At 38.2% G+C, this 13,060-nt stretch overlaps 1 protein-coding gene across 1 annotated transcript in view; it reads left to right on the forward strand.

Moving 5' to 3' along the window:
* The window catches only part of mRpS7 (mitochondrial ribosomal protein S7), a 5,135-nt gene extending 1,956 nt beyond the window's left edge, over positions 1-3,179 (forward strand). Inside the window, exons 3-4 of the mRNA XM_022831559.1 lie at positions 2,239-2,447; positions 3,017-3,179. Coding sequence (XP_022687294.1) covers positions 2,239-2,447; positions 3,017-3,026 — 219 coding nt within the window. The 3' untranslated portion in view covers positions 3,027-3,179. The remainder of the gene's footprint in view (positions 1-2,238; positions 2,448-3,016) is intronic.
* The last annotated feature ends 9,881 nt before the right edge of the window (positions 3,180-13,060 follow it).

The raw sequence follows: 13,060 nt of genomic DNA on the forward strand, positions 1-13,060 counted from the left end.
TATATATATATAAAAGGTTTTCAAAAAAGTATTGACCATTTTCATATTTAAAGGCCTTAAAGTCGTATAGCTGAAATGGTGTAAGTCTCGGATCGAAGTTAGTGTCATTTGAAAACTGAGGTTTGGCAGTATTGGACACGCTAAAATAAAGCAAAATTTCGCTATATATTATAATCAAAGACATAAGTGCTGACCAGACTCATACAAAAAAGAGTTATGCTGTTAGTAGTCAAGATGCGTTATTGAAACGGCCCGAAAATGATTCTGCCGCTTTCACTCTACAAATTCCAAAGTGAAGGATGCTTCTCACAGTAATTGACCAAATACAGAAAAAGTTAATAAAATGATTGTGAAAATTGACGCATCAGTAACCGTGACTAGTATTGCCTAGGAACCAAATATCCTGCACCAAACGCTTTTAAACTGTTTAAAGAAAGCTGGCCAAAAAATCTTATGTTTGGGTGCCACTTGAATTGACGCAAAAAAATCATTCTATTATATTTTCATCCAAGAAATTTTCCAAAAACGGAAAGGGGCCACTTTTGAAGCGGTTAGTTGCAGGGGTAAGAAGTGAATTGCATAAAAATGTGCATATAAATAATAATGTGCTTCACAGTCTGTGGTAAAGTTTAGACTGACACCAACGAAGGTAATGTTGTGCTGTTATTAACTAACAGGCCATTGGAAAAAATCCACTGCGAAGGCGTCAAACAGACGTCATCATCTACCACGATAATATCAGACTAGATCTATCCTTAGCTATTCAACGAACACCGAGAAAACATCGATGAAAAAAAGCCTCCGCCGTGTAGTCTGGATTTCGCACTATCAAACTATTGTCTACTTTGATCTCTGTTGATGGATGCAAGAATCACTTATTATAAGATTTCGCTTGGAAACCATAGAAGTTCTACACTGATATTATTATCATGATGACATTATTTTAAAATATAACAAATATTAGCTTCAATTCTGAGTTAAAACCATTCAATGCTTTCTTGACAACCCTATATATATATATATATATATATATATATATATATATATATATATATAGGCGTTTACACAATTGATAGACACGACGCAGGGCTAAGTATTTACTCTGTCGTGATCTCCAAGTTGCACAAACTTCACATAAATAGCAAAATCTTACTTTAGGTATGCAATTGTCAATTATTATGAAATGCAAGACATTTTGAAATAAAAGAAAAGGACAAATTAAGTTCGCTAAAAAATATTGACTTTCGAAGCGCCGCAGCCGTCCTAAATTTGAGAAAGTTGAGTTTTGTACAGCAAGTTCCCATACTGTTCGTAGATATAGTACTTATTTTTAAAGATGCATTGATGCACGCGACAAGGTACTAAAGGTATTGTAAACAAAAGCAATATTACATGTTTCCTAAGGGTCTATTGCGCTAATCCTAAGAAGTTAATGTTATGATGCGGATGATATAAGAAGGTTTCGAGCTAGAAGGCCTAATATGATAGCCTACTTGCCAAGCACTCGAAAAAGTCATATATGCTGTGGCAGAACGATCAGTTTCCTCAAAGTGTTCCTTAATTATAATGCGTATGTTTAGACCCATGCGTCCCTTATATGTACCCAGAATAGCTTCCTTTGGCTGAAAATGAAGGAATCTTCGTACCGATTAAAAACTGAAAAAAAAAAGAACAGCGAGATCGATTGAAAAATATTAAAAAGTATCTTAAAGGTAGCAAACGGAAGATTAAGTAATATAAAATTATAAATCGAAGATACAATAATAGTAATGATCTTTTGGGGCTCATAAGAATTGAAACTCGACAAATAAACAGGTAAATTGTAAGAGATAAGAAAAGAGAGTAAAAAAGTTACTTGTAAAGCTTCTACTTTTTAGGCAAAGTGGCTCGGACGACTAAACTTATAGGTGAGCAAGCCAACAGCTTATGCTTAGCAAGCAACATCTTTTAGCCGTTTTTATTTTTAGCGGTGCAGTAATTATACAAATCAGGTGGCATGGTGAGCCATTAAGGACCTTGCTAGCTAATCTGTTAGTGTTAATAGATGTTCAAAGGAGTTCACAGACTGGTAACGAAAACAAGTATTCAGTGTGTACACATTTTTGTCTCACTTGGGACCTGTAAATAACTAGTTCCCCTAAATGTAGCTATACAAATCATACTCCGATGTAAAAAAGAAAAATGAAGAGCTTCTTCCGACGGTTTCGTGTAATTTTCATTATTCGGCTTCATTTACAGGTGCCCGTACCTGTGAAAGATAGTCGTGCGCGATTACTGGCAATTCGTTGGATTATCGAAACAGCAGCGGATAAGGAGAGACACGTCCGCTTTTCGGATCAGCTTGCCAAGGAATTGGTCGACGCCTCACAGAATGTCGGCCGAGTTATTCACAAAAAGCAAGAGATGCACAAACTTGCCGAAGCAAACAAGGCCTTCGCCCATTACAGGTATGTTAGTCGTGTTAATACGATTACCTCAACCGTTCCAGTTTTCCCAGTGATGCTATCACATGCATAAATATTATTTGTTTCGTGTACACATTACTGCTACACATTACCCCTTACGATTCACAAATGCCTGACTGTGATCCTGTCATATCCCTGACACTAAATGTGTGAGGAAATAATGTTTTTTAACAAGTCATAAATTGCAACCCCCAGCACAAACAATCACTGCCAGAACTTCACCCACATTTTAATATAAGTAATGATCATTTTAATTCAGTAACGCCTATTAAATCAACTTTGACGGGCGGCTAATGCCAAGGCTCTTATAAACTTAATTTGTATCTAGCTTTTAGTATGAACGATCAGGGTGATACGCAATGCAGAGACGGCTGACTCTAAAGCGAGAGCCTTCAATCTGGAGTTTCACTATCGCCATCTTTGCAGAATGCGCATTTGTTCAGAATGGTATACAGTAACGCCTGAACGTATCCAATCTGTTACGAATTAATATTACAGCAACTAGAAATCAACCCGAGGTCTCAAAAATGTACATTTCTTTCGGTTTCCAGGTGGTCGTAAAAAGTTAATTATATTTAAGGGACGCACGCTATCCGTCGATGAATTACCGTTGGCTTATGTAAAATAGATGTTGCATGGTGGCCTTTGCTTATAGATATATGCTGTAGTATTTTGAAAATAATGCAAATAAACGTATATTAGTTATTATATGTACTCTGTGTAGTAATAACTTTTGATTAAAATGCCATCTATTCAATGTGTACTCAGTTTATTAGCTTTAGTTATATATATATATATATATATATATATATATATATATCGCTTTCTTTGTGCTTTGACACAGAAATCAAGTATTGGCATTCATCCCGTTTAAATGTGCCTTAAGATTTATTTACCAAATGAACGAAAATTATTATTGGCTTTTCTGCCTTTGCATTTCCACAAGTGATAAACACCATGTTTTTAATTGTCAAAACGCACTGCACCGTATCCGGCAGCAAGAAATCCAGGCTCACACGCTAGAGAATTAAGTGGAAACGCCTACTATGGGATTTTAACCTCACTGCTACATATGATAATCTTGTCAACTTCTAGTAGTAGCAACAATAGTAAAACCGAGTGGAACTGCAATAAACATACAGGTACATACAAACTATAGTCAAGCGTTCATTCTACTTATGTATGTATAGCGTGTATTTACCTTTATCTTTTTTGTCGAAGTCATGCAAGTAAGGAACGCACTTGTTAATGCGCAGCAAGGGATCTATACAGGAAGTTATAGGATTCGATGCGTTCACGAAGGGAGGTGGTTCTTGAAGGGGATGGGAACGGAAAAAAGATCGTAGTGCGTAGCGTTAGGCTCTAGCGTCTTCACAGTATTGATACGAAGTAATCCGTCGCACGAATCAGCTACCACCTCTTCGGAATATTTACTCTGTATGAGGAGAGAAACAACAAATAAACGCGAAACAGCCAAAAAGCGAGTCGTTCTTTAACAGTACAGTCGACGTTAACGAGGAAACAAAAGAGAAACGGCGTTACGGACTGGAGATAGTTGTTCATTGAAAGTTACTGAAGGTTAGCACTTTATGCGTGCGCGATCCAGCCACAACCAATGAAACAGAGGCTCAGGTGATCTTTGCCGCGTAAAAAACAAACCGAGAATACTGGGTATGCCTCAGCGAGTACTCTCGCTCCATCTTGCGATACCGTCCATGAAGAATTGAACTTGCTCAATTTATTTTAGTAAGTTCTGTCCTCGAAGCCCATTCACCAAAAACAAGGTTGTGCTTCGACCTGCACTTACCCTCTCTCCCCCTCTCACTCTCTAGCACACAGGTGCACCAAAAGCGTGAATCTGTTTTTCTTCAAGTTTAACTAGCTATGAACTGTAATAATTAATTGATTTCCATTTGACCAGGAAGGGTCTGTGTGTTGCTCATAGGGCCCAACCAGGATCGTCAGAGTTGTAAAATTCGTAAACCAGTTGAGCGAGGTCTTGAAAACGTAACCGCACGAATTACTTTGAATTTATGTCGAAAAATTTGAATTGACCGCCACCGCGTCAGAAGCAAAGAATCTCTAGGCGGTGATATTGGCAAGAAACAGACTTCGAAAATCACAAATACGATACAGGTCTAAATAATCTGTGGCGCTACCGAGGAATGACGGCTGTGATTTTAGAGGTTGACGGGTTGGTTAAGATAGAGTTTTTTTTTCGGAAAGACTTAAGTAGGGCTAGAAAATGAACTAATGAACCAATTAGCTTGGGTGAACTTTTTCTACCTAACAATACTTTAACTGTACAAATGTAACTAACGGTGAACTTGGACTCGCGAAGTTTCACCAAAGCATTGCGCTGAGAAAAGCGTATGCTGAAAAGAAACCCGATAAAGAGCTTTCTACTCGTAAGCCATTTTGTCAAATTTCTGATTTGCGTGTCATTTCTCAAGCCGAAAAGAACATTTCCGTGCCTCGTTTCCTGAAATAGAAGGTTACAGTATCTGATAATGCTTAAAACCCTTCGCGCGACCCTTTGTGCGACGTGTTGCTTGTTGTGTAACCGGCCAAGCTCGTACACCTCTTAATCCAAATTTAACAGGAGATTATTGGACACACACATATTACAGTGATTAGGTTGCTTTTACTTAACGAACTTCTATGCGTTTGTTTGGCGGGACTTTATTTTGTTTTTGACGGTCTATTATCCCTACAATTAACCAACTACCAGTCGCTTGAAACCGCAACACATAACAATGGCCATCAGTTTGTACCCTGTAGATTAACAGAATCTAATGCAATTTACCATTGTCTGAGTCACCGTCTCAGAGATTGACTTCAGCTCGAGAATCTTTTTTTCCTAGTTACCGAAGCGTTCGACAAGAGAGTTGGAAAATCGAATCCTTCAGCAACAATCCATGCTCTGTTTCAGTAGCTTGTCTATGAACAGTAGGCTTTCAGTAATTGTTTCCAATTGCTTCGGGAAACTGTTACTCCAATAAGCACATAGCTACTTGGCGTTAGTAACGTCATGAAGGTTTTAATTGACTTGGTCTAGCCGACAGTTAATGTTGCGACGCATAATATTAGATAAATCAAAGTACATGTTTGCAACGCTTCAGATTACAGTGGCCTGTGAGACGCATGATCGATGCAGGCAGACACGTCAGTACGTCATAAGCGGCTACAACGACACAATCACAGATATTTTTTGATAGCTGCCTTTGAGGTCTGTTGAAAGATTGATCGCCTATGAACAGAGTGATAAAAAGACGCGGGATAGCAATGCTCCTGGATAACCCCAGCGTTCTTTCCTGCTATCAGGAGACTACTGGTGTCATTTGGGCAGCAATAAACGTCAACGTTAATGTTATCTAAAAAAAGCGAGGAAACGGCCGCTGTTTCATGAAGAAGGTCGTGAAGGTATGCATTGTTGGTTTTCACATGCAAATCGTACTGATAAATGTGCTCGATGTCGAACTTCTTAATGATACTTTAAAATCGTTCGCCCGTAAAATCAGGTATGGTTCTTCTAGCTTTATAGTAACTCCTGTGTGAGGGAGCGGACATCGCGATTTTACCAAACCTCCCAACATCAGAGGCGGATTATTAACAGTGACCGGCTACAACCGTTCGAGTTCCACTAGAAATGATACGTTTCGACATTTAGCGACCAATGCCGTCGGCAAGTGAAGATTATTATTATTGATATAAGATTTAAATTGCGTGAAAAGTTTTCTAAAGAAGTAAAGGCCGGTAACAACGATCAACGTATCACATATTTCTGCTTCTAATACCTTGCATCATCAATGTACAGCTTGTACACCCGGCAACGTTTAGTATACGTGAGTTACGTGAGGAGTAATTATCCACGGAGTCATTGAATGAGATACTCGGACGATTGCATTGTGTCAATATCAAGGGCAGTAATAGCTCCCTGCATTATCTTAACTTAAATGGGCAACTGCCGCTTAACGTAATGTCAATGTGCTTATTGAAAATGGCGGAATTTTACGGAACCGGTGACGGTTCCATACTCAGTCGTTAACTGAATCCGGAGTGGGTAAAGCAAAGCGCTGGAGGTATTAATGCGTAGGTGACGGATCTCATCTCTTAAGAATAAGTAATATATATCTTCCAGAAATGAAAGCTGTACGTGTTAGATTAGCTCCAAAGTGGCGTCGAAGTGGTATATCAACTATCGGGTCTCGTTCGTACGATTTGTACGAATTGGGGGTTTACCCAACAAAACCAACAAGAATACTCCATCAAGATAAACATACACAACCGAACGTAGCTGACTACTACTTTATGAATAACTGGCGCCAAAAAAGTTACTAGAATAGCTTAAATTGTGTCGTAAATATCGGCAGGCAGTGGAGCTATGGAGAAACTCGTGTTTTTATTAAATTATATTATTCTCTATTGTATGCACTGCTTATGCATGATTTAGGACATATGCATAACGCGCATTATGCAATTACGAAACCCTGATACCTCGTCTCTTGGCGTTGCTTTGTCTTACCATCATATTCAATTTTTTAGATGTCCTCAGTGCGACTTAGGCCAAATTTGCGTTAAGATTGTTAGAGGTGTAGTTTGAAATTGAAAGAGAAGTTTGCTATGAGACAGAAATCCCAATAAATGTTAACAACATAGTTTACGCAGACGGAGACCACGTGGGAACGAGATCGAGCGCATGCATCTTATGGTTTTTCAATACTATCCAAATTACTTTAGAGTCGTAAGGTATGAGGCATTCTAGGTCAAGGGCAAACTAGGGACAAAAAGTTGTTTAACTTTTATTACAGCCAGTTTGCACGTGAAGGATTACATTTTAGAATTGAACCGCACTTAGAAGAGTAAGCTATCGCTTCAACCCCTAAAGGACAACAAATGCTAGATCAAGATCAACGTTTTTCAAGTCAAGAGCCGCTGAATAGCCATCGTGCGTTCATCTATTTGTTGGAATAAATCTTTTATCTAATTATTAAATCTATTAATACTAATGGTTTGAAGATCAGATTTATTGCTGCATAAATAAAGGCTACCCATTTTTTTAATTAAGAAAACATGCTGCTAATTATTGTGAAACTTACTTACTTAAAGTTATATCGGTCCTCTGTCAATCAAATGCACCCCGATTAGAATCATATACTTACCTGTCCGGGTAAATAAAACCTGGTTCACAAAAATTTAGGCGGTTCACAAATTTAGGTTCACAAAAATGAGGGAGCCTTTAAATATACATGCTGGTAAAATAACATTCATGAAGTATTTGTGTCTGATATTTTGTTTCTTCTTGCCATTACAAGTCGAAGAAAGTTTTTCATATATATTCTCATCGAGTCCTCGAAATGTGTATCGAGCTGTCGAGAGGTGTTACGTAACGTCAGGACATTCAACGAAAACGACCCGTTTGCGAGAGTTTCTCTACTTATAAAAGTAATTTACTTAATTTAATACTTAATTCCGTGTGCGCTATTTTCAAAATTTCTGTTTTGTCTACTTTAACTACCTCGAACCCTCAGTGCATGACAACCTCAACTCAGCAGTTGAAACATTCGACAAATGTAATGTATTATGGCAGACAAGCTGGCGTAATTACATCTTTGTAGTTCAGCACGATATCACAGCATAGAGAAAAATGAATTCTAACAAAATTTTCGCTATCTACTAAATGTTCAACTGGGTCGACAGGTTAACATCATTACCTGGTGTCGTCTAAGCATATATATAACTAGCACAAAGAAGGTAGCTTCTTCGAAGTGTATGCTTTTGTAGGTAAGCGGAAATTAATATTTCTTCATATTAGAAAATTCAAGATGTATACCCACTGTCACCGAACAATTTCGTTCGGCATCAACAAGACGCTGGCGGTACCTATTTTGTATCTCTGACGCCAGTGTTTACGCGTCTCAACTTTAAAAATGGTCGATAGCTGTCAGGTAGGAATCGCTGACACCTAACAGATTTCTATGTGACAACATATCACTGTGATGTCTTTTACGCATGCATCCCGTTATACATTAAGAAGGTGATATAAATAGACAAAATGTAAATAAATTTAACAACTGATTTCTAAGATTATATAAGTCTTCATTTATCATTTATCACATATATGTTTCGAAGATCGAATTGAACCAATATCGTATGTCGCAATTATTTCTATACGATCCACGTAATGCACACACTGTGGATTAAATGCATTACGGTTTTTGTACCTATATGCAAACGTCAACTTCATTATGCACGACACATAACATCTCCAACACTTCTACCTGTAAACAAAACCACAAAATGCGTGGTATATATGTGTTCATTACGAAGACCATGTTATCTTACATACAGTTTTCCTCTATTTATCCATCCGTTCTGTACAAGCGCAGAACCAGAAGTCGTCTTCAGCAACTGAAAGAACCAAGTATCAGCTTCACGTACAAAATACTCCACCATACAAAAAGACTAAACGTTAAAGGCTTAGCGCTACCGTCCACTACTTAGTCAATCAAATTCCCTGAGAATCGTTATGTATGTCTATGAACTTTGTATAACGAACTCTCATAAGATCCTGTGATTGCGAAAAGTAATTTTATAGTTAGTTTAATGTGAGTAACGTTGTTAAATTAACAATAGTATAATAATATAATAAATAAATAAAAAATATAGAATAATTCAGCCTCAAAAATAGAACAATAGAAGCCTTCTCAGAATACAATTATAAGAACCAAGTTACTTCATGTGGTCGGTTCGCCAATCGAAAGCGCGGGAACCCGTGAAAGAGTCCCGAGAAGTTTATCAAACCTTCAAACCAAAAAAGTGAACAAACTTTTGTTTTTACCCGGCTGCACCCAAAGTGACAATAGGGACCAGCTTTACTTTGATATGCAAGGTAATCTGTTCTACCGAAATAAAGATGTATGGGGCCATTATAGCGACAAACGGCCCCAAACAAGTAGTATTAGGAGAAATTCGAGTTCCTGAGCGGAACCCATTGGTATTGAGCGAAATCTATTATATGTTGAAAGCGGCTAGGCGCGTAATGCAGCTAGTACAGTCGGGGCGTTTTGGGAAATTGCTTTAAGTAAATTGAAAAGCTGTGGGCAGAACTTATTAACTGTTATACGAGCTTGTGAACAGAGTGCAGCGTTGGGCCCAACTTGAGGCCCAGGGCGGTTATTGCCTTGCTTCGGTCGTAGTGCTTGTAACGGAAGCGGATATCTTTTTAGTTGAGAAGAAACGAGAGGAGGGTGACTAAAAGAAAGAAAAACAGAACTCTAATAAATTTGAATGCTTCAACTCATTGATTCGTCACTTCCGAAAACTGGCCAGGCAGTACGCGAGGAGCTTCCGAGAGACAGTAGGCCAGATATGTTTTTCGATAATAGTAACTCTATTTTCTATGCAAATAGAGGAATTTTTATTTTTGTGAGTAGTGTAAGGTATTACATTGAAACACTTGGCTTGGCTTGGCTTGGCTTTCTTTAATAAACCTTGTATTCATATTCGAGTTGCTGTTGGTATAATTACAGAATAGCAGAAAAAAACAACAGCAAAAATGCGGAATTATCTAACAGAAATATTAACTAATATTTCTGTTACTCTTTTTTCTACTATTATTATTATTTGTATTTCCAATTTAAGTAAGCTACCTTTTTGTATTCTTCAGTTTAGAGTTCAAAAAAAAAAACATGGAAAATTACACACGAAATCGTACTAGAAACAAAGAATCTATATAGTATATTTGATCCTTCTAGATTCATTGCTTGTGTAGTATGCGTTTAATTTGGTCGGTAACAAGTTTTGGTAGGATCTAGCTGTGCTTCGAAACGAACCATGTGCCAGGGACGATCATGCGTGTAACTTGTTCTACGAAGGCGTTCATTGAACGTCCAGACCACTTCTATGTCCCAATGCTTTTGTCAGGTCGAAAAGTGATACCAATAAAGTTGTTACGTTTTATCCGCTGAGCCGCAAGGGGAAAATTTGGAAGAGCTACGTCAACCGATGAGGAATCCTTATCTCATTTAGATGTGTCTGAGTAGATGAAGCCTGAGGTCGTACTGCCTTATCAGAGAACCTATTAAGCTGAAGATGTGGAACCAGGCATGATATCCTGTCGTTACAATTGTATACCTGATATCTTCGGATAGGTCCGATCAGATGTCTGACAACATTCGATCTTCGACGAGCAAGGTACCACGCCATACTTCTGTCGCATGCTCAACGTTAGCATCTACATTGGGACTTCAATGCTAAAGAATACAGTTGCTAGTCAGTGTGAAATAATGTATCACTAGGCATCCAACTATTATCATCGAGCTCGAGTCTGGCCAGTTTCGTACAGTCATTACGTTATTGCCATGCTAAATTGCCGGACTCGACGATAGTTATAGTCATTCATCTCGGGAGGAATCGATCGTCATTACGTTTAGCTCTAACAGTGGTGTCTATATGTCAAAAGGGAGTTTTTGTATAGCATAAAGCACAGAATATTTAAGTTGTTATCAGAGAATAGCGCGATGCAGCAGTTTCAAGGTGTGGGGATGCGTTAAAAGCGTGCCATAGCCTATGCGTTTTGTCCAGGCCGTTCATGGATGCCAACTGATTTGATCCTTTTGTGACATATCCTGGGGATGAGTTACATAATGTTGTAAATTCACTATACAACAGAACAGAATTACTTGATTCTTCTTCTTCAATTGAAGGAAAATGAAACGTTGCCGTTTGTTAGTGTTTCTTCGACTCGACTTTGGCCTAGGTGCATAAAACTTCTTCATCGTTACTTACGCACAGAAAATGATAGACTTCTATTTTCGCCAGCTTGTTACATCTGTCTTTATCACAATTCAGTTCAAGGGTAATGTACTCTGAAAATTTAAACAAACACAACTGATATGGCTAACTCGAATCCATTATCTTGCCGAGAATGCTTCACCTTTTGTTTCCTCTAGCGGCGTATGAGCCTATTTATACTCGAACGATCTATAAAATCTGGTACACAAACAGGGACGATTGCTGTTTACTAACTAAACGGTTTGTTATGATCTATTTTCCTGATGTCTTCGATATACATTAACAGGTGTACCAATTAACAACAGAATACTGATAGAAATTAAATTTTGTGTTCTTCTGGCCAAATATTCAATTTGTCGACGATTTATATCATTGAACGCCGTCACCACGAAAATGCGACCGAAACGTAGGCTTAGCGTACATTTTCTTTTGTTCCTACCGTACAGCCTTTGGATTTATTTATTTTTCCCATTAAAGGCATTTGTTGACGTTGACTGTGCAAAACACAGCGAAACGCTTCAATGCCCATTTGCACTCATTGTGTATCAGACGCCAGTATTAAAAAAAAAAAAGAAAGAAAATTTCACTTCCACTGACTAAATAAATGGTTCATCATGGCCATCTATGTTTTTATGAGTTTCAGGTGCGTGTGTACCAATTAGAGATGTGTACCAATTATGGGAGCGATACTGACAGAATTCGAACTTTTATTAAGATTTCGAATTTCCCGTACTATTTTGGTCGGGCGTTCGAGGATACGTTTACGCTTCATCTATTTTATGGTTAACCACTGAGTGCCGTCGCTCGAAAGGTGGAGATAACTGCATGATTTTTTTTTATAGGCAACGCAAACTGGTTATGTGTTGTTTCAGTGGACCACTCGGATCACGTGTTGTCATCATATCTTCCCCCAAATAAACGTATAACTGGTTATATTCGTTCAACGACATGGCTTTTGAGAAAGTCTTAACTTGTTTTTTGGTTCCGAGTGGTTAATTTCCCATTATTAAAAGCACTCTATATAGCCACCTCAATGACTCCAATGTAAAACAAATGTTAGAATAGGTGTTGAAGCGTATGAAATGAGGTTCACCAAAAAAAATCATATTCTACTTAAACTGGTTCAATCTATACCCATCATCAGTAAGTAGTACGTCCTCGATGTTGACGTTATCGTGACATTGTATCACCTACGAAACCCTCACTGCTGGCTCATACCGTATGGACGGCGTGGCTTTTTATTACAACCTCATGTTCCCTCATACGTAAAATAGAAGTCTATTGACGAACCTCAATACGCTGCAAAATGAGTTAACTACATTCCCAATAACTATGGTTTTGTTTCTATATCGATACTGCTGACCAGCTTTGCATAGCAGCCTCTAAATCACAGATGTATTGCACTTATCCACAAATGATTTTACTAGTAATTCATTATTTATTGCATTTCTTTCCAACTGCGTTGAAGAACTGTCAAGCTGATGTTTCTCGATGAAATGTCGCCCTGTGGGTAACCTTCGTACTTTTCTGAAAATGCAAGTCTAAGCGCCTATCTGACGCAAAAAAAGTTCAACGAAGATCTTATAAATGCTCGACCCCGTCCCCGAAGGAGGTTACAAGCGAGGATAAACTAGTTACGGTAAGCTTTCCTTCTTTTGCTAAAATGAGGGGGAAATTACGGGAAACATATTTAAAAGAAAGGTAACCTACCAGTTGTATTTGCGCAGAAGTATGGATGACAGCGATGGACAAAGGAAACATCATGATTCAAGCAAAACATTTGGCCTAAAGCTTCGTTG

Source organism: Varroa jacobsoni, unplaced genomic scaffold (genome assembly GCF_002532875.2).
Source record: "Varroa jacobsoni isolate VJ856 unplaced genomic scaffold, vjacob_1.0 scaffold_338, whole genome shotgun sequence".
Taxonomy (NCBI): Eukaryota; Metazoa; Arthropoda; class Arachnida; order Mesostigmata; family Varroidae; genus Varroa; species Varroa jacobsoni.